We start from the raw sequence: 22,423 nt of genomic DNA, 5'->3' as shown, positions 1-22,423 counted from the left end.
CTATATAAAAGAAATTAAATTGCTTTTTACTTTTTATGCCTACAAATATTCCTACCCAATATATTTTTTTAACTAAGTCATTAAGATTATATTAGAAATATATCAATAGCGATTTGTCATAATTTTAATGGATAAAAATAATTGTAAAAATAAAAAGTAGGAGGTAATTTAATTTCTCACTATATAACTATATTTCTCTTAAGTTTTAAGTTAAAATTAAACATCTAAATACTACATCACAATACAATAATATGCATCAATAAACGAAAATTGAAAATTTCAACAAATTTCTAAAAAACCAAACTGGAATTTTCATTCATAGTCTTCTAGTCTTGTCCACCTTTGTAAAGGAACTATACATTCTTTCCTTCTACAAACGTGGACATGACTAGCATTTGTAGTTCACGGAGTACATAAGATAATGTTATTACTGTTCTAATTACTACTAGGTATTACTTTACAATTCTTTTCAACTAATTATAGTAATCTAAAAAAAGAGAAAAAAAATCTCGCAAAAACATGAAAAAATGTTCAAATAAACCTTGAACTAAAGACCACCCAAAGCCCTCAAAAACACCTAAAAAGTGCGACAAAAAGGCTAAAAGAAGTCATCACTTTCTTCTAAAGATATATTCATAAGGTCACCTTGGGTAGAAGCCTCATCAAAAAGCCATTTCTCTAACAAACTAAGAGGGGGCATTTGATTTTCCATGCTTGGTTTACTTTCATCCTGGAACCTACTTGTTTCAGGGGAAACCGATTGAGAAATATCAGAATTGCTGTAATTCGAGTAGTAGTTGTTTATTTGATTGTTGTGGATCATGTTGTTGCTGTTGCTAAATTGCACGGAGTTGTCATATCCTTCACTTGGAGGACTTGTTAACTGCTGGTAGATCACGGAACTCTGGGTCTGCTTTGTCTCGATGCTTTCAGAGTTTGTCTGTGGAGATTTCTTGGAACATTTCATCCAGTCTGGAAGCAATCGTGCAATGTTCTCAGCACTAGAAGCATAAGTAGCTGTGGATTGATTCGATGAGGGTATCACCGATTCAGATTTCCCTGAAGTAGTGGCTGAAGATGATACAGGTAGATTAATGGTTTTGTTGTCAATAGATAGAGCATCACAAAGGGCTTGTTTCGCCATGTGTATATCAGTTTGGAGCCTTCTTTCCCATTGACCTTTGTACATGGTGGTTTCATATGATGATGATGATGATGAGTGACACCCATGATGAGGATGGTGGGTTTCTTGATCAGTGTCTTCATGGAGCTTGTCGAGCTTCTTCTTTAGATGGGTATTCCAGTAATTCTTGATATCGTTGTCGGTTCTTTGTGGAAGATAAGAAGCTATTGCTGCCCATCTGCGATAAAAGATAAATAAAATAATATAAAAATCCATCATTTATGACGTAAACAAGAAACTTCAGATTCTTGAGAGAAAAATCTACCTATTGCCAAGAAGGGCTTGAAGATGGATAATCATCTTCTCCTCTTGCTCGGTGAAGTTGCCACGTTTGATTCCAGGCCGAAGATAATTGGTCCAACGCAGTCTACAACTCTTGCTGCATCTTAGCAAACCTAAATTCACAAGAACATCCATTTAACAAAAAGTCGATGATAATTAATTATCACAGAAAAAGTTAAAATTCAGTGATGAAGGTTGCAGGATACAATAAATACCCTAATTTAATGATCCAACCAACCCTCCTTCAAATAAAAGAATTACAAAAACCCGAGATCTAAGAGCATAAACTAAGTAAATGGAAAGATTTTTAGATGAACATAGTAGAAATTAAGTGTACCAGTATTGGTAGGAACAGATCTCCAATTGCCCGGACCATTTTGTTGAATATAAGAGACTAGGGTTATATCTTCTTCTGGGGTCCATGGACCTTTCTTCACGCCTATCTTATCGCAGCAAGGTGGTCTTCCCATCGAACCAGCAACTATATGATGATCCAGGATCAGTCTTTTATTTTTCAATATTCTCACCGACTGTGTGTGTGTGTGTTGGAAGTGTTTTTCTGACTCAAAGTGATGTATATGACTTTAGTTTCTTGTCATTCAACAAAAGAGAAAAATGGCAAGACAAGAGTCTTTGGGTAGCATCCCTCACGGCTTCTACACTATATATAGATATCAAGAAAGAGATAAGAGAGAGAGAGAGAGAGAGAGAGAGAGAGAGAGAGAGAGAGAGAGAGAGAGAGAGAGAGAGAGAGAGAGAGAGAGATGATCAGGAAGAGGTGGTGACGACTCTACACGCTGACCAAAGAAGTGAGTTGAAAAAAAGCAAAAAAATGGCTTCTCTCTCATGAAAGACTCAGCAAGGAGTCAAAAGAAGCCAGCACGAAGCATTTACTTCTGTTTGCAAAAAGTCAGCTGTATGCTTCATGCAGATGGAGATATAGATAGACCAAATCAAAAGATAAACCACAGTAAAGAATGTTAACAAACAAAAATGTTGATCAATAACACACACAATTTATGCGATTAATCGGTTCCCAGTCAGCATTTTTACCAAAAAAAGGCTAATATATAAAAAGCACAAAGGGAAGAAACTTGGAAAGTAAAAACCACCCCCAATTTTCAGTTTTATACAAGCATAATAGGATTTAAAAATATAATCCCATCAACGCATGGGAGAAAATTTAAATTTTGTTAATAAAAAAATCAAATAATAATAATAATAATAATAATAATAATAATAATAATAATAATAGAACTAAGGGTTCAAAAGATTATTGTTTTGGAATTTTGATACATTGCTACCATTTTATAAGTTCCAAACTCAGGACACTAATCATTTCATCCAATTATTTGGAGACAGATTGACAATTTTTTGAACAATGAATCATTATTAAGAAAGAATTTTGTATAAACTCTTATTAAACATCATCAAAATGTTATATTTGTCAAATTTAAGTTCTAAACATTGTATTTACTCTTCGTAAACTTTCAGAATATCATATATATCATTTTTAAACATCAAAATATCATAAATACCATGTTTATATATATATATATATATATATATATATATATATATATATATATATATATATATATATATATATATATTATTCTGAAACATCAAAATCGATGGTAATATATAAAGTATTTGTTAGCCTATATATTATTAGCCCACTTATTTACGTGCTCTTTAGTCTTTAGCGCATTAGGGTTTGTCTAGCTAGTATTAATATCCGCTTTATTCTTTGTAGTATTTATGCATTTCATTGAGAACCTTTGTAATTTCTCGTTATTATTATCATATAACAATGTTATCATGGTATCAAAGCGAATGTTTGATACGTTGTTAGAAGCCTTTGTAGCAGTCATCTGTGGCGCAGATCGTTGTTGGTTCAGGGCGGAGCCTCGATCGAAATTTTCTAGGGTTACTGTAGCAGATGGTGTTCGTTGTTGGTTGTTGTTGATATTCGTTGTTGATGTGATTTTTGTTGGTGAATTTCGTTTGTTGTTGTTTATTCGTTGTTATTATTCGATTTCTTGTTGTCCGATAGATTGCTTCCGCTGGTTTGTTACTCCTCTCATTCTCACATTGCTATATTGTCATTGTGGTTATTTATTCATGGTCAACATGACTGGAAAGGATGATTCCCTTCAGTCAATCAATACTCATTTGGATGGAAAGAATTATACGTATTGGAGTTACATTATGAAGAACTTCCTTCATGGGAGCTATGTCACTAGGACTAAAGCCAAACCCTCAATACGTTAAACTGAGAATTTTGATTTGTTATTAGATGCTTGGGAGACGGATAACTCCAAAGTAATTACTTGGGTTAATAACTCTATCACTCAGTCTATTGGTATGCAGTTAGCTAAATATGACACAACAAAGGAAGTTTGGGATCACTTGGAAATGTTGTATACTCAGTCAAACTTTGCTAAACAATACCATTTGTAATATGATATTTTTGCTCTTCAACAAAATGACCAAAGCATTCAAGATTTCTATGTTGCTATGTTTGATCTGTGGGATCAATTGGCTCTTACTGAATCTAAAGAGTTAAAAGAGTTTGAGCCTTACATTGCTAGGAGGGATGCATCATTTGACATCATTTACTTCTTTTTCGTAAGTGTCACCTATTTTTGTTAAGTCTTCTAGTGATGCATCTACGCTAGTTGAGGGTGTTGGGTCTGTCTCTGTTTCTCATATCACTCTCCCTGATGTCTATTACATTCCTAAACTTACTTTGAATCTTGCCTCAGTCATTCAGTGATGTAAGTCTAGTAACTGGGTGTTTTTTTTCTGATTATGTCTGTGTTATATAGGATCAACACACCCAGAAAGTGATTGGGATCGGTCGTAGGGTGGGGGAACTATATATCTTGGAGGTTCTCAAAGTATTTGTTGTTGCTGCCTCCAACATTGATTTATCTTCTTTCCATTTGAGTCCTTTGTGGTCTGAGTTTTATCTTTGGCATTCTCTTTTGGGACATGTGTCTATATTACGTTTGAGTTTTTTAGCATTTAGTGGTGTTTTGGGTCATTTAGACACTTGTGATATTTCTGATTGTAGTGGTTGTAAATTGGAAAAATTCTCTGCTATACCTTTCAATAAAAGTATATCTTGCTGTACTGATCCTTTTGACATAATTCATTCTGATATATGGGGTCCTGCACCAATATCCACAAAGGGTGGGTCAACCTATTATGTATCTTTTATATATGATTATACTCGATATACATGGGTTGATCTTATGAAACGCGGATCTGATTTCTTTGATATTTACAGTAATTTTAGAGCTCTTGTTAAAACTCAACTCGGCTGTGATTAAGTGCTTTAGGTGTGACTTAAGGGGTGAATATACCTCTAATGATTTTACTCAGTTACTTGCTTCTGATGGTACCATACATCAATCCTTGTGTACTGACACTCCTCAGCAAAACGGTATGACAAAACGAAAACACCTTCATATTGTTGAGATTGCCCGCTCATTGCTCCTGTCTACGCAGGTCCCTAGTGCCTTTTGGGGAGAAGCAGTCCTAACTGCTATGTATGTGATTAATCGTATCCCTACTTCATTGAATTCAGGAATGTCTCCTTTTAAGAAGCTATATGGCCATCTACCATACTACTCTTCCTTACGAGTTTTTGGATGCACATGTTTTGTTCTTCGTCCTCATGTTGAGAGGAACAAGTTGCGGCTGAAATCTGCTATTTGTGTATTTTTTGGGTATAGTATTGGACAGAAAGGATACATTTGCTATGATCCTATGAGTCAAGAATTATATGTTTCCTGACATGTCACTTTTTTGGAACATATTCCTTTCTACTCGATTCCTGCTACAACCCACAATGTAATTAAGTCTGATCTTCTACATATTAATCCTTTTAATGAAGAGATAGAGGCTTGAGATCCATCTATGCCACTTGATCCTTCAACTTATGACACACCCACTTCTTCAGAGAGTTCCTTGACTCCCCCTGTTCCCGAGCCTGCTCCTCCAATTATTGAAGTTAAGGATCCACCTCCACCCCCATCCCTCAGGAGATCTACTCATCCTATCAAGTCCACCAAGCTTCGATATTTTACTTACTCTACATATTCAGGACCATTTGCTTCATTATAGCGAGTATCCGTCATTTGTCAGAACCTGAATCATATAGAGAAGCTGTATTAGATCCTCTTTGGCAGAATGCTATGGATGAGGAACTCACTGCTCTTCATCAGGATCATACATGGGATTTGGTTTCCCTTCCTCTTAGGAAACATACGATAGGTTGTCGTTGGGTTTACAAGATAAAAACAAAAGTTGATGGGTCTGTTGAGCGATACAAGGCCAGAATTGTAGCAAAAGGGTATTCCCAACAGTATGGTTTTGACTACGAAGAGACATTTGCCCTAGTTGCAAAGATGACGACAATCCGCACTATGATTGCAGTTGAATCCATTCGACAGTGGAAGATCTTTCAAATGGATGTCAAGAATGCTTTCTTGAATGGTGACCTCCATGAAGAGGTTTATATGACTCCCCTCTAATATTTCAGCATCGCCCGGGTGAGGTTTGTCGGCTTCGAAAATCTTTGTATGGTCTCAAGCAAGCCCCTCGTGCTTGGTTTGAGAAATTCTCCATAGTGATTACCTCTCTTGGATTTGTCCAGAGTAATCACAATTCTACTTTGTTTATTAGATGCTCGAGTGCAGGATGGATTCTTCTGTCCTTATATGTGGATGACATTATTATTACGGGTGAAGACCATGGTGGTATTGAGCCTTTGAAGCATGATCTAGCTTATCGATTTGCTATGAAGGATTTTGGAATGATGCATTATTTCTTTGGTATTAAGGTAGCTCAATCTAAGAAAGGGTATCTTCTTTCCCAGACTAAATATATATCTGACTTGTTTACACGGGCGGGCCTTTCTGAAAATCGGACTATTGATACTCCTCTTGAAACCAATGCACGATACTCTCCTACTGATGGTGTTCCTTTGTTCGATCCGAACCTTTATCGCATTGTTGTGAGAACTTTGGTCTATCTCATAGTTACCCATCCATATATTGCTCATGTTGCTCATGTTGTCAGTCAGTTTGTTACTGCCCCTACCACTAATCATTGGGGAGATGTTCTCCGTATTCGGAGTATCTTTGTGGCACTTAGTTTCAGACCCTCTTGTTTCCCTCGACGTCTTCTCTTGAGTTACGTTCCTATAGTGATGCTGATTGAGATGGTGAAAACCATGATTGTAATCCACCACTGAATTTTGCGTATTTATTAGAGAGTCTCTCATTTCATGGAAAAGCAAAAAAGATGACGTTGTCTCTAGATCTTCCACGAAGGTTGAATATCGTGCTATGGCTGTAACTACATGTGAGATTATCTAGTTACGGTGGCTGCTTGCAGATATGGGAGTTCATATTTATTCATCTACTCCCTTGTATTGTGACAACAAAAGTGCGATACAAATTGCAAAGAATTCAGTTTTTCATGAGCGGACGAAGCACATTGAGATTGATTGTCATTTTACTCGTTATCACCTACAGCTCGGGACCATATCGCTTCCATTTGTTTCATCAACCTTACAACTTGTAGATATTTTTACGAAGGCTCTATCGGCTTCTTGGTTTTGGTTCTTATGTGACAAACTCTCAATGCTTATTGCTGCGGCATTGTGAGTTTGAGGGGGGATGTTAGCCTATATATTATTAGCCCACTTGTTTATGGGCTCTTTAGTCTTTAGCCCATTAGGGTTTTGTCTAGCTAGTATTTATATCAGCTTTATTCTTTGTAGTCTTTATGCCTTTCATTGTAAATCCTTGTAATTTCTCTTTATTATAATCATATGACAATGTTATCGGTATCATCCATCAGTAAAATGAAAATAATCAACAATAACAAAAACTAAGTAATCAGTGTATAAATTTTATTAAGAGGGTTGAAAATGAATCATTTTGTTTGTCGAGATGACGATCTTCCAATAATTTTGAAGTGGACGTTCAATTATTATAATTTAAGGACAATATGGTTATCTTTCATAATAATTATAATAACTCTAATATATAAAAAATGATTATAAACTATTCAAAACATTGTGAATTTTTTTCGACAAATATGATATTGTAAAGGTGTGTGAAGGGTAAATATGATATTACAAAATTAAACTACGAAAATATGATACTTTGATGTTTCAGAAAGACATATGAAATTAATATTGTTACTAATGATCAAGGTTGTAAAAGTCGCTAGTCGGTGATCGGGTGGTTGACTGTGATTAAGGGACTAGTCGGTCTACGCGAGGATTAATCGGCGCCTAAACGGAAACCCTTAATTGTAATAATAAAAAAATTAATTAAGTATTACTTATATCCTACCAAAATAAGTAAATAACCATAAAACTTTGGCATATTCAGTCGTCAAAATATATAAATCAACATATATAATAATTTTTAGACTAGTTGGGGATCGTTTTACCTATTTTAGTTATCAATCATCATAACTTAGTCACGCAATATCAGACATTTGACTAGTCGGGGAATTTTTTTTAATTTTAACCGTCTGACTTTTTTACCGGTTTAGACTGTCTAGACCACCTAAGACTGCCTACAACCGTCCAGGAGCGACTTTGCCTAACTCAAACGACTAGCATTAATCATAAACAATAAGAGATCACCTAGCGTGTAGACGACCTTCTAGTCCGATTTTTACGTCACTGTAAGATGCTAGGTGGATGTTAGATGAAATGATTAGTGGAGATGATTTGGGGATGTTTCAAGGCTACTTATGGTAAACGCTTTACATAAATTCATTGAACCAAACTACACTTCAAGAATCTTACATAAATTATTGGAACAATTGAGCTCTGATAAAGAAGTTGGATGGAAAGCAAGTCTTACAAAAAGGCTTTGTTAATTAAAAAGGATTGTTGGTATTTCTTCTAGTCTTTGTGTAAACTATGGTCTTACTGAGGATTCAATTAACATATCACTTGCTTGTTACATGTAGCTTTGTACAATAAATATGTAGTCACGTTACCTTTTGGTGTGGGTTACAACCTCTAGTAGCAACAAAGGTAAAGGTTTTTATCAATCAGATACACTTCAAGTATAATTAATACATAAGCAACTAACTAAACAAAATAAAGAATAGAACAAGTAAAGAACACAAACTAATCAAAAAGATGTATTTCACCAAGAAAGGGGTTGTTCTCACAAAGAAAACGATTGCCACAAAGACAGTCATCAAGATGTACACATTAAGGTTTCACCCTAATGGTGAATATATACTAAACTATATTAGTATATCCCTTCAATCAAGGGATTGTATCGAATCTATAATAAGAACTGATCGTTATCACCAAGATATCAGATGTGCTATCTATTCTATACATATTAATATAGCTGCCTAATATACAAAGATTACAAAAGATTATTATCTACATGCTTACGCTGATAAGATCTTGAGGCGATGGCGCTGATGTTGATGTTAGCGCTGGCACTAGCGGTCATCGTGTAAAGTTTTTGACACATCAGATCATAAGGAGTGACCTTACAATCTCCCCTATATGATGATGCCAAAACTAATATGCTTCAGAGGAGTCATCAAAAGAACCACTGTAGAATTTATCAGCTTCTTTCAATATTTCAGGCTTTACCCACCTGAATTCATTAATTTGAAGGTCCTCTAAACTTTAGCTAAGTTCAAGAGAATTCAACACACGATATCCTCTTTAAATTTCTATACGATGAATTCCTTCCATGCTAATATTAAATAAATGCTCAGTAGGTGCAGTAGGAAGATCATCAGTGCATTGAAAACACATGTTATTTTGACTATCAAGATAGAAAATACCATGTTTTGGTTCTCGAATGAACATGTGTTGAACTGGTTCAACACCCACTGGCAGCATTTTGTGGATGTAACGAGTGCCATAAGGAAGAAGAAACTTAGTATACTTGGACATTATGGGGGTGCCTGTTCTTCTTGAAGTGGATAGTCTAGATGGACCAGTGGATGGCACAAGATTTAGCTTTTTGACTTTGTTAAGCAGCTGCTGAATTGCTAATTTTACCTGCTGAGCATGAATACCTTTATGTTGATCAATAATTTCCTGAATTTGTATCCACTCGATGTAGCCAAATTTGAATAGCTCACGAGTAAGTACAACCTCGCTGTATTCATACTCAGGCATCTTCCTGACCAAATGAAGCTTTAATGACTCATACTTTGGTTTAGTGCACATTACCTTCATGATGGAATCATGTTATGATCTACGAGCTAGAACATCTCCAAATTTCTTTTTGTCAATCCTATCATTCAGCTTAGAAACCATGTGCTGTTTTCCCACATTATTATTGAACAACTGAATGTTCTTGTTTTGAACATTAGAGCTTTGAACATCAACACTTTAGTCAGCGGAAGCAAGAGTCTGAGCAAGTTTAATGGAACAACATTCTTCTTTTCTAGCTTGAATAGTCGCATTATGCTCCATCATAATATCTGTAAATTCCTCAACAGTTATATCCCATTCTTTAGCTAAATCATTCAGAGCAATAGCGAGCTTGCTTTTATTGGAAGGAGGAAGGGCTGAAGAATCACCAACGACAGTAGATCTTCCAGCTTCAACATCATTAGCTCTCCCTGATAAGGAAGCCTTCATCTTTCTAAGATTGAGTTGTTCGTCCTCAGATTCTAAGTCGTTGTGGGTTCCTTGAGGAACCTCCCCCTCAAAATATGAACCAGGATAAACAATACTAAAAGGAACAGCAGCGTGTGTCATAAACCCAATGTCGAGAAACCCTTCATAGCCATAAGTCTCAAACTGATCACCATTGTCTAGGATAGGTTGGTCATCATTTGTTTAATTAACATTTGGGATATTCCTCTCTTATTCAGCTACAATGATTGCCTTTTGATTATCATCCCTTCATGATTCAAACATTTCAGTCAGAGATGGTGTTGTTGTAGTCACCATTTGTTGATCATTGCTCCCTTGACTATTCTCCACCTTTTTGGCATCATCAATTTGTGGAGGGGAGCCAAGAGGTGGTGAAGGAGTGGGAGGAGGGGGATGAGATGGTGGAGGAGGAGGTGGAGGTGGATTTGATGAAGAAGGTGGAGGATTATCACCTATAGAATTTGGTGGAGAGTCATCAATAACCATATTATCATAATCATCATCACCCAAGGTCATAATGCGCTTCATATAATCCACATCCTTTTCTTCTCTAGTTAATATTTCTCCTAAAGATTAAGTTAAATGGATCAATAAAGAGATTTGAGAGAGCATAGTAGTTTGAAAGTTGGATCTGGATTCCCCTGAAAAAAAGCAATCTAAAGAGGTGTTGGGATAGGAGGAACAATTGCAGCTTAAGGAGAATGAGATTCTGATCTTGGAGAAATCACATATTGGATCAGTGGATTAACAGTTTTCCTTTGAGGTGGGCTTGATCCACACTGTACAATATCATCAGCATAGGGAGTGGATGAAGAAGTATATGAGAATCGAATGTGCTTGTTCAATATTAAAGGGGAATTCATTCCCTGAACTTAGGCTTCTCCCTTATCAGTGGCAAGTTCATCTTCTTCGTCTTCAATATTTTCTTCATCATCAACTTCTTCTTCATCATTGGCGTCTTCTTCATCATCAGCGCCTTCCTCATTATCTTCATCATCCTCTTCTCCAGAGTAAAAGGATTCAATAGTGTAGGGATTTTCAATATGGTTTTCCATTCTATGGGTAATATGCATATCACCATCAGAAGGAGCATCGTTAATGATCTTTGAGGAAAGGTCTGGGATTGGAATGATGTCTCCATGATTAATGTTATAATCTTCTTCATCACGAGCCAAAATCAGTCCAAGCCATCGGGGATAAGGAACATATCTTGTCTTCTTGTTCTTAGTGATACAATCAATCAACTGATCAAGAAATAGTTGAGCAAAATCCAATCTTTTGTTGCACACCATGGAATACAAAATTATTTTCTCAAATAGATTCAATTAATCTAAGCTCCCAGCCTAGTGTCCATGGAATTTACCAATTATCCTTGATAGGTACTTCTACCCTAAACCAAAACACTAATGAAGAGTGTGTCTGGATAGATTAGGAGAGGTGCCCTTGAGGGGAAAAGTTATACCTTAATGTTTCACAAATGGACTTTCATTTTTCTTTTGAAGGAATTTCAGAATATTTTTATGAACAAGGAAGACGAAATGTAGTTCGAAAATATTCCACATCAATAGTAACCCTAGATTCACCATCTCCAATGGTTCCGGTAATGGTTTGAGCAATAGAATCAACAGAGCATGAATAATAGAACTCACATACTTGCTATGGGTAAAATAGGTCTAGGAAGTCGCAGAAGGCATGTCGAAGAGGGCAACTTTTGAAATAGTTGACAAAGTCTTAAATTCCTGAGTTCATGAACTGTTTCGGGATAACATCAGAGAATGCCACATTGTTTTCTTGAATGACAACGGGAGAATCAGGGCCATGAGGGCCTTTGAAAATACTCGCTTTAGGGGAAAACTCGAACATAGCCTTTGAAATGATGAAAGCATGAGGAAGATGATGGTTTAGAGAGCCTTATTCAAGAAAGAAAATCAATTGTTTAAATGAAGTGTGAAAGTGACCTATGAGAGAATTTTTCCAATTTATCTGTAAAATGTTCTTCCTTTTTATGTAACCAATGATTGAAGAGATCGGCACCGTAAAAACCTTGTATCCGAAGATATTGATAAGCCTTTTAATCATCATCCAAATGTAACCATTAGGATAAGGAAGTTATATCAGTGAGACATAGCATCAGCAACAATAGCCATCAACGGGAACAATCATCATATCAGAGTTGTAGCAGGTAATCAAGTATGTTTGTGATGTCTCCTGATAGTATACGTTGAAACTACCATTCGCTGAGATAGTATTGCGAGATTTCATCAGCGTGTGGTTTCATATGCCGACTCATCAGTCACTCTTCTTAGAAGAAAAGGGGGAAGAGTGGAATGATGCGTGTGATAAGTTGTGGTGTTTTAGCTGAACCATCGACACATATTTTTCAAGCTCTACATATGGTACATCACGCTAAATCATAAAGCTTTAAAGAAGAATGTAATGGAAAGAAGGGGTTGATGCATGTGATAGTCTATGGTACATAGACTAACCATCGACACAAAGTTTCAAACTTTTATCAGTGTGTAGTATATCACAATGAGTCATAAAGTTTTATTGAGAAGAAATTAAGGAGAGAATAGATTGTTTTAGTCATACTGAGGTGAAATTAGTGTGAATCATAAACAATGTCAACTCATCAACAAGAAATGGTTCAACTTCCGTATCATTGATCTGAGTTACAGTCTAGAACTTTGAAGCTCACCGACAATTCGTTCAATGGTACCATGTCATACCTCAGACCAGGAGGTCAAGGACATGAATAACCCTTTGTCATTAAAGGACTAGATAAGTATTTCTTACGTTGATGACTATACAATCAAGGTAAGCAATTAGGTTATGCTCTATGTTTCAGCAAAACGTGAGACTTAATGCATATCACAAGCATGTTTCTAGAGACAGAGTCATGTAAGGGACGATTAACCAAAAAAAATAAACACCCAATCCTTTGTATAGTTTTATGATTTGGACCAGGGAGTCTCTCTTTAAAATTTAGATGATGCTAGCCAATCAGTGTGACGGGGTGATTCAATGTCATGTCAGCAGATGGTTTGGATGATAAGATACTTAGGTGCTATTTGTTTTTTTTAAGAAAACCTCTTCAACCAACTTTTTGTTGTGTAGCACAACACACACGCAACACTTGCCCTCTCGTAGCAACTTGTTGTTTTGGAAGGCTTCAGACTACAAAACAACTGCGCGTGTTCTGCAAGGCGCAACCCTTGACTTACCTTTTCAAACCTCTTGAGCTTTCATTTTTTCCAAGTGGTATTTTTTAGAAATTTTTATAGCTTATTTTTTTTAAAACTTTGATTTTTTTAAAACTTTGATTTTTTTTTTTTGACATTGATTTACGGATTTGATATATAATTTTTTTTATAGTTTTCTTAATTTTTTATGACTTGATTTTTTTTAAAAGTAAAAAAAAAACTTTGATTTTTTTAATTTTTTTTTACCTTTTCTGTTAATAATATTTTTAGTTTCGGTTGCATCTTTTTTAATACGTGTAATTATTTTAAGGACTTTTTAGACATTGTTTGCAATGTTTTCTTAGTTTTTTTATTATTTTCTTTTTTAAGTTTTTCAAAATTATATTTTTTAGAATAAAACTGATAGTTTTTTTTTTTTTTTTATATTTTCTTAAGATTTTTTTAGAAATATTATATTTTTGTTTTCACATATTTTTTTTGTATTCTTTCAATGTTTTAAGACTAGAATTATTAAAATTTCGGTTTTGATGACTATTTTCAGTTTATTTAAATATCAGTTTACTGTAGTAGTCTGCAGATGTTAAAAAACAAACATACTTTTTATTACAGACTGCAGCTGTTTGGTCCACATTTTCTATTGCAGAGGGTTGTAGAGCTGGTCCGCAGACTTCATAAAATTTTGCTTCAAAAAAACAAACAACACCTTAGAGAGATTTTGGCACATACAACAACATGCTTCTAGGGACAATGATTTGTCAATAGTTACATACTTTGCTTATGAAATGTCATTTGTCAAATCATTTAAAATGATACAAGAAAAAATTTATAAATATTATAAGAATACAAATGAAAAAGTTAGTCAAATAAGGAAATATTCTAAAAGTGATATTTGTGTAACTTTTTCAGACATAAGATAAAGACCCGATTCATCAAATCTTTTAAATTGAACGCCATAAATAAACTTCCTTTTTCCAAGAAATCTATCCTCAAAACTGTCTATAAAAGAATGAGAAAACAAGATCAAATATATATCAAACTAAAAAACAATTCATAGAGCTAACAAGATAAAATACCTTTAATCATTGAAGTATTGCAGATTGATTCCAAGCTTCATGTTCACAAAGAACAAGTAAAGAACATGAACTAGTCTTTGTAACCAATGAGTTAAAATGATCCAATCTTTGTAACCTTCGAGTTATGAGAGTCACCAAAACAAAACTCGAAGGTTCCACTCGTAGTAATCCGTGATAGAAGAGATGAGGAGCATTGTCTTGTTGAAGAGGTCTTTGGATTTCAGATGGGAATCGGTGTAGCAGTGACAATATCTATGGAAATTAGATGTGCTACATCACCTAGATTCACCTTATACCATTACAATAGAGATAGGATGTCTTGGAAGGAAGAGATATGTGTGAAGAAGAACACATTTTGGCACAATTATCTCCTATCTAGCCTGATCAACATGATGCTTCATGTCAATCAATGTGAGCATCAACGTCAGAGAGTGAGAAGTTTGCACTAAAGAAAAGATGTAGAGCCAGCTTCAACTAGCTCTACTCCGAAGATGTTGCACCGAAGGAATGATACGCTGATGTTTTCTAGAAAAACAAATAAATTAAGATTAATGTTGGGATTTAGAAAGAATATCCTGAGATATATAAGGTGAGAGAGAACAACATATATTGGCAATGTTAGTAGCAAAATATACAATGTATACTCCTTTGGTAAAATTAAAGCTAAAAGAATTTTTGAAGCAAAAAAGTCACAGTAAAATAAAATCTTGGCACCTTATGTTCAGAAGTATTAAGGTAGCAAAGTGTAATGTAAAGTCATAAAGTAGCGCTTTCTAACACAAGAAAAATCAAAGCATATAAATGTTGTTGTCCCTGAGTGCAGTGAGCACAATTTTGTACTTAGATTAAAAACCCTTTCCTTCATTGCAATCAAAGATGTCACACCCCCGGACCAGAGAGCGGAAACGTCCGGAGGCGGGTGACTTCATTATGAAGTATCATAACAATTGAATATAAATGAAACAGAGCAATCCAAACATCATACATTGAGATAACAAACTTACATGGTTTACATATTGTATTTGTTCTTCGAGTTATACAAAAGATACTTATGTAGGAAACTCCAACTACAGTTCAATAGACATGCATCTGCATCCCTTATTTCCTGCTTACTAGATCCTTGAGAATACAAGTCGTTTTGAAAGGCGTCAACTAAAAAGTTGGTGAGTTCATAAGCATTTTGTATAAAATCGTTTTCACTTGTTTAGAATCGTTCTTATTGTACTTTCAGAAAATCCGATATTTTCTATGAAATTGTTTGAAGCCTTTCTTTGAAAATGATGGATATATGTGTGCATGTCGTTACGTTTGTTCATCCTTAAATGGAGAGATTTTGAAAATTAGTGAAATTTGTAAAGGCGTGGTGTGTTCGAGAATAGTTCTTTTGAATAGTGTTAGCCAAACATTTCCAGAAAATCTCCCATTTTCCAAATAGAGAATAAAGTTGTAAATCTTGTTTTTCTTATCGGGTATAATTGAGTGTGTGCGTTCTAGTTTATCGTTACCGAAATCGTGTAAAATCGTTTTCCTCAAAAAATCCTATATTTTCTGTTATAAAATATTCGTAAGTTCTATTTCCAACTGTGTGAACTTGCATAAGTGAGTGTGTTAGTTTATCGTTTTCAAAATTGTATACAAAGATTCTCTATAAAGTCCTACGTTTTCTGATTTGTAAAAATAGCAGTAGTAAGACTCTAATACTTGTTAGGTGAAAGAAATCAATCATGGCGATTGTGGACATTCTACGTATTGAACAAGGACAGTCAACACAACAAATGCAGACCATCACTACCATGCGTAGGACAGTAAACACAATGAGCCAAAATTTATTTATGAGGTTTTCCTTACATAAATTTCTAGTTAAAATAACATATTCTAGTGAGTCGTTATTACCATACTAATCATGACGGAAGCCTATTTTGGCGTTTCTCAGGCGCCCTCGGTTTTATAAAGAAATTTGTCACCTTAGACTGGCCGGTCTAGCTGTAGCGAACAACGAAGGCGCGAGGTGTCAACCCCGTATAGATATATACACAAATTCCCGCTCTCCCTCCAGGAGAATCTGGCTATAACTCCTTACATGACTTTAGACGTACACTAATATTTTCATATTTAGGTACTTCTGAGATTTGTCTGACTAGAATATTGACAACCTTTCTAGCAATCGTTCGGGATTCATTATTTGTTAGATAAATAATGATATTAGTGCTCATTGAATAGAAATATCGTTCTCGTTCCATATCGTTATTTGTACTTGTTAATTGGGTACTTTATGTTTGTTCTATTTCGTTGATTGAGAAAATAAGCCATTTTGAACTCTTGTCCAAATGACCGTACATTATTGGAATTTGCAAATATGGTCTTTCCTTTCTATGAATTGTCAGCTCAGACCCATATTAGACAGAAGAAAAGTGTCAAGTCATAGATTGTGAAAATCTATGACTGTCGGTTATGACACGCATTTTCTGTTTTATGACTTATAGAACATTATTTATGTTCCTAAAGGTTTTACGACAGCAGTATATGACATGCAAATACTTTTGTCATGAAAACTCTATTTTCGTATATTGTTCTTGAGAAAATTATTTATATTAAAATATTTATAAATAATCATAAATAGTTTGTTAATCTTATAAAAGTCATGAGCATGAAATACTATTCCAAGATGACCTTTATATTTATGTTTGACCAACAGTGATTCCAAAATATTATTATTTCCATAGTTTAATCACTTTCCAAAATATTTTATCTAACAACTTGTTCAAGTAAAGCTTGAAGCAAATCCTTATAGTTGTTGTTATAAAATTTTGTGACTTATACTTGGTATATACTAGTTCTTGTTTCTAAACATGTTTTGTGAAATATAATCCAAACTCTTGAGACTTACCCAAATCTCGAGTTTTTGGACTAAGAGTAAGGAATTTCATACTTAAGCATATGTAAGGTAGCATGCATACACAGTAAGCAATTAATCATGATTTACACAAGGCCCTGACTTGTATTCTCCCCCCAAAAACAATAAAAGCTTAGAAAAAGTGGGGGTATGAAGCTCACCTTGGTTAACTTGTTGGGTAATTTGAAGAGATGATGAGGAGTTTCCAAGTTTCAACACTTTAAAGATTCTTTGAACTTTAGAATATTCTAAGAAAATATTTATGTGTAAAAATAATGAAATCTCAGGAATAATGTGAAGAGTCACTTGTAAAAGAGGATGAATACTTACAAAAACTCTGGGAATTTTCCTTGAAGGAAAGAGACTTGGAGCTTGAAGGAGTTGAGAGGATTCTTAGGAGTATTCTGAATGTGAAAGTGAGGAGTAGAATAAGGGAAATAAGGATTTCACGTATTCTAAGGGGGGAAAGGATAAAAGGTGACTTGACACTTGCATGGAGGACTGGTGTACAAGGCTTATATCCATAGGTATTTTTTGTGTTTAACTGGTTTTTGCATGGGAAATGAGGAATTTGCATCACATCATAAAGTCAAACCCCTTTATCCTCTAAAAATATCTTTAAAAATCTTGTTTATTATTTTATATAAATATATTTTAAATAATTTATTTTGGCATAAAATAGGGGTTTAAGGGGTTTAGGATACGAAAAATGAGAGCTTGGTGTGATTTTCGGCGTCAAAATACCTTAAAATGATAAAATGTTGCGAAATGGTCTAAAATCCAAAGTCAAGAAGTGAGTTCCGGAGCCATTTTAGGAGTTCCGAAGGTCATTCTCAACTTCCGGAGTCAATAATTAAATTATGAGGCTTTCCCTACAATTCCGAAGTCAGATGCAATGTTCGGAGGCGAAGTCCGGTCCGGCCAGGGGTTTCCGAAGCGAGGCGAATCAAGGAGCATCGGGAGTTGCGAGATTGTCTGGACCAAGGCATTCCGAGATGCGAAGTTGTTCGGTACAAGGTCCTTCCGGAGCAAGCCTTAAGTCTTTCGGAGTCACTTCAGAGGTTCCGAAGGGAAAGGGTTCCGAGATCGTGAGTCCTCTTAGTTCCTTAGAAGGCATTCCGGACCAAGAGGGTTCCAGACCAAGAGGTTCAGAACCAAGAGGGTTCCGGACAAGAGGGTCCGGACCAAGAGGGTCCTTTTGGGTTTTCTCCTTCGTTTTTGGGATGTTTTCGACTGAGAAAAGTACATAGAGAGATTTGGGAGAGATTTCACATTCTTGGAGAGATTTGGAAGAGATTTCACATACTTGGAGAGATTTTGGAGAGATTCAATATACTTGGAGAGATTTCACATACTTGGAGAGATTTGGGAGATATTTCATATTCTTGGAGAGATTTAGGAGAGATTCAATATATTTGGAGAGATTTCACATACTTAGAGAGATTTGGGAGAGATTTCACATACATGGAGAGATTTAGGAGGGATTCAATATACTTGGAGAGATTTGGGAGAGATTTCACATACTTGGAGAGATTTAGGAGTGATTCGATATACTTGGAGAGATTCAGGAGAGATTCGATATACTTGAAGATATTTACATTCTAACACTACATGGCTAATTGGGAACTCATATTGTATACTTAAATGTGTTAGCACAAGTCCCACAATAGTCCTTGCTTACCTGAGGATGGAATTTCCTAGCCAAAAAGGCTAGTTGTGACAAAAAAGAACCTTGTAACCAGCATCACAAAGTTGACCGATGGAGATAAGATTTTCTTTTAGACCCTTTACATAGAATACATTCTTCAGCTTGAATGCCTGACACTCAAATGTTCCAACTCTAATGGATGCTCCTTCACTATTGTCACCAAAAACCACCATCTGACCAGCTTTCTCCAAAAATCTGTTAAGAGGGACTTGAGACTAGTCATGTGTTTAGAGTATCCACTGTCAAGGAACCAAGTATGTCATGGATTTTGACTTGACTCTTGGACAGCTTGAGAGGTATCAACGTCACACGTGTTAAGATCGCCATCAAGAGAATCATTTATAAGAGCCATAATACCCTTAACATTTAGCCCATCATCTTCGTATGTTTCCTCATCTTCCACCCATTCTTCATGATCATCTTGTTTTGCAATGAAAGCTTTTGGCAAAGAGATGTTCTACTTCTTCTTGTGGGCTAACAACTTCTTGTACAAGACTTCATAATTGTTTGGGCTTTGAGCTTCTTTCTTTTCTTTGTAGTTCCTAGTAAAATGGGCAGGGTTTGTACAGTTAAAACAATTACCTGAGTTTATTTTCTCTGAAGTAGATCTTCTTGTTGAACTTCCTCCCTTAAACCGAGCTCTTCAAACTCTATTTCATCTGCTTCCTTCATAACATTTAACAATGAGTCCAGCGCTGGAAACAAGTTCATCAGTAATTTCTTTACTACTCGTCTCATCCTGATCCGAGTCATCTGAGTCGCTGAAGAGCTTCATTGCATCCTTTCAATAAACCGAAGCTACATACTTTTCCTTGCTTTAGTACATCATGATGTCTTTATGAAGAGCTTTAGTCTCTTTGTAATTTTGTAGATTTCAAAACAAGGTAAGATCCAAGGCATTAATCCGTTCATTATTCTTAAGGACATCAACGTGATGTTCCCAGCTTTTCCCAAGAAAATCCAGGAACTTTAGATTCAACTGATACGAATGATTGACAATTCACATCATGCACATATCATTTACCAAACAGATAAACCTTTTAAAGGTTTGGGTTAGAGACTAACCTTGATGAGCGAAGAAATCTTTGTATCTCTGATTGAGGTTGTTGATGGTTGTGGTTTGAACTTCCACAGTGCTTCTATAAGCCACGATCAATGTTTCCATCATCTCTTATCCTGACTCACAATTTTGTACTAGATGATAAACGTGATAGGGATGAGAGTTTCCTATGGCTGCTTTAGCTTTCGCATCAAGACTAATCCGTTTCTTGTTATCATCGTCATAACCAGTCTTTGGATTTTGCTTCAAGGGACCAACGGGAGCGTCGTTAACCATTGGTTGATACATAGGAACGTGAGGAAATTTCTCTATAATTTTAAGCATCTCATAGTCCATGGTTTCAAGAACAACTATATCCATAGTTTTCCACATGGTGAAGTTGTGCTCATCAAAAGGAGGAATTTTGTGGAGACCAAAAGATTTGGGACTATAGGATGTCGACATGATAACTTGGGTGTATCAAAAACCAGCTTTGATACCAATTGAAGGTTTGTATCGATCAGATACACTATAAGTATAATTAACATAGAAGAAACTAAGCAAACCAAAAAAAAAATAGTAAAGAATACGAATTAAGCAGAAAGATGTCTTTCACCAAGAAAAGAGTTTTTCTCACCAAGAGAATGATTGTCACAAAGACGGTCTCCAAGACATACACATTAGGGTTTCACACTAAATATAAATATATACTAAACTATACTAGTATATCCCTTCAATCAAGGGATTGTATCTAATATATAACAACAACTGATCCTTATCACCAAGATATCAGATCTGCTATCAATTCTATACATATTAGTATAACATCTATTATAACATTTTTATTGTAAAAAAACGTTTTGAACACTCACACATATGTATATATAGTGGGTTTTGTTTCATGTAATTCGAACGAGCAAACTTACTATTCACATAGCCCAGTCTTCTTCCAAGTTATCCCTTTTTTGAAAATGATTCCTAAATGTTGGTATATTTGGTGAAACCAAAATCAAATCCAAGTGTGTGGTCGTTAGAGATATTTACCGATGAAAGTTAACGGTTAATGAAGTTGCGATCAGTGGAGATGAAACAAAGCAATGGGAAGGCTGTAATCAAAGATGAAAGATGATCGTGGTCAGTAGTAAGATGTGCGAAGATAAAGAAGTATGCATATGGTAGAAAATGATAAAAAGAAGCCAAGTGCCATTTGGTAAATTAACTATTGTCTCTAATTGTTTTATATATTTTTAGTTTAAATGATGGGGTTTACATCAAAATTACCATGTTTTGGTAGTCAACTTTAGGTGCAATATTTTTCGGTAAATATAATTTACAGTAATTATATTTCAATTAAAAACTCAAAAATTCATGTAATTACTTATCTTATATCAGATTCAAATATTTAATTTTCTGTATATATAACTGAAAAATATTTAGTACTAAATTTAATTTAATAAAATCCATTACGTATTTGTTTTGAATTATTTAATCAATTCTTTTCATTTTATATTTTTCATGGTCACAAATTAGTTTTATCAATTTTTAGTTATTAGATTTTGGCGTGTTTAGCGCGGAGTGTTTGCGATCATCTAGTTTCTAACGTTTGACAAAACATTCCACTTTAAACAAAAAATTTTGTTTTGCAATACAAAAATTTAGCGCTTAATTTAAATAAAACACTCAAAATATAAAAGTTATATCATATAACGTTAAAAAAACATTTTATATTTTTCATGGTTTACAAATTAGTTTTATCAATTTTTCGTTATTAGATTTTGGCGTGTTTAGCACAGTGTGTTTGTGAGGATCTAGTTTCTAACGTTTGACAAAAATTTCGTTTTACATTACAAACTTTTAGCGCTTAATTCAAAAAAACACTCTAAATATAAAAGTTATATCATATAACGTTAAACAAAACATTACCGACTACTCGCTAACAACTATCTGCTACTAATTATCAAGTTATCATTTAGTTTTGTCGACTACTATGTCAAACACATGATTGAAGAGTATAGGTGGGGAAAGGATTGGATTTTGGGTTTGAGTTGTATAATAGCTTAATAAATCTATTTTAAATTTGCAAACACAAAAGTCACACGGTATATCCAAGGGATCACATGCGTCTTATGAATTCCGACATCCCTCTTCTACTTAAATATATTTTAAATTTAAAGTGCTTTTTTTAGATAATAATTAAAATTATGGTCAGTTTAACAAGTTAGTTTGTTAAAAAAATTTTGGGAAAATGACTTACAAGATAATTATCTATTGGTCTTATTATATTTAAGTAATTTTTTTTTTTTTTTTTTTTATATTTGACCATTTAACTTGTTATATGTGTTTATATATTACAATTGTAACC

The 22,423-nt window shown here is 34.7% G+C and overlaps 1 protein-coding gene across 1 annotated transcript; it reads right to left on the bottom strand.

Moving 5' to 3' along the window:
- Positions 1 to 287: 287 nt before the first annotated feature.
- LOC145103117 (myb-related protein 306-like) lies at positions 288 to 2,237 on the bottom strand. The gene is made up of 3 exons (XM_079040658.1): positions 1,803 to 2,237; positions 1,449 to 1,578; positions 288 to 1,361 (listed from the first exon to the last, which is right to left on the bottom strand). Exons 1-3 carry the CDS (start codon positions 1,933 to 1,935, stop codon positions 599 to 601), a joined length of 1,026 nt encoding a protein of 341 aa, XP_078896784.1. The 5' UTR covers positions 1,936 to 2,237; the 3' UTR covers positions 288 to 598.
- Between the last annotated feature and the right edge of the window lie 20,186 nt (positions 2,238 to 22,423).

The sequence above is a fragment of the Lactuca serriola genome, chromosome 4 (genome assembly GCF_051521515.1).
Source record: "Lactuca serriola cultivar US96UC23 chromosome 4, Lser_US96UC23_V15, whole genome shotgun sequence".
Taxonomy (NCBI): Eukaryota; Viridiplantae; Streptophyta; class Magnoliopsida; order Asterales; family Asteraceae; genus Lactuca; species Lactuca serriola.
Note: the sequence above shows the minus strand (reverse complement) of the source record. Positions and strands in the feature narration are given on the sequence as shown.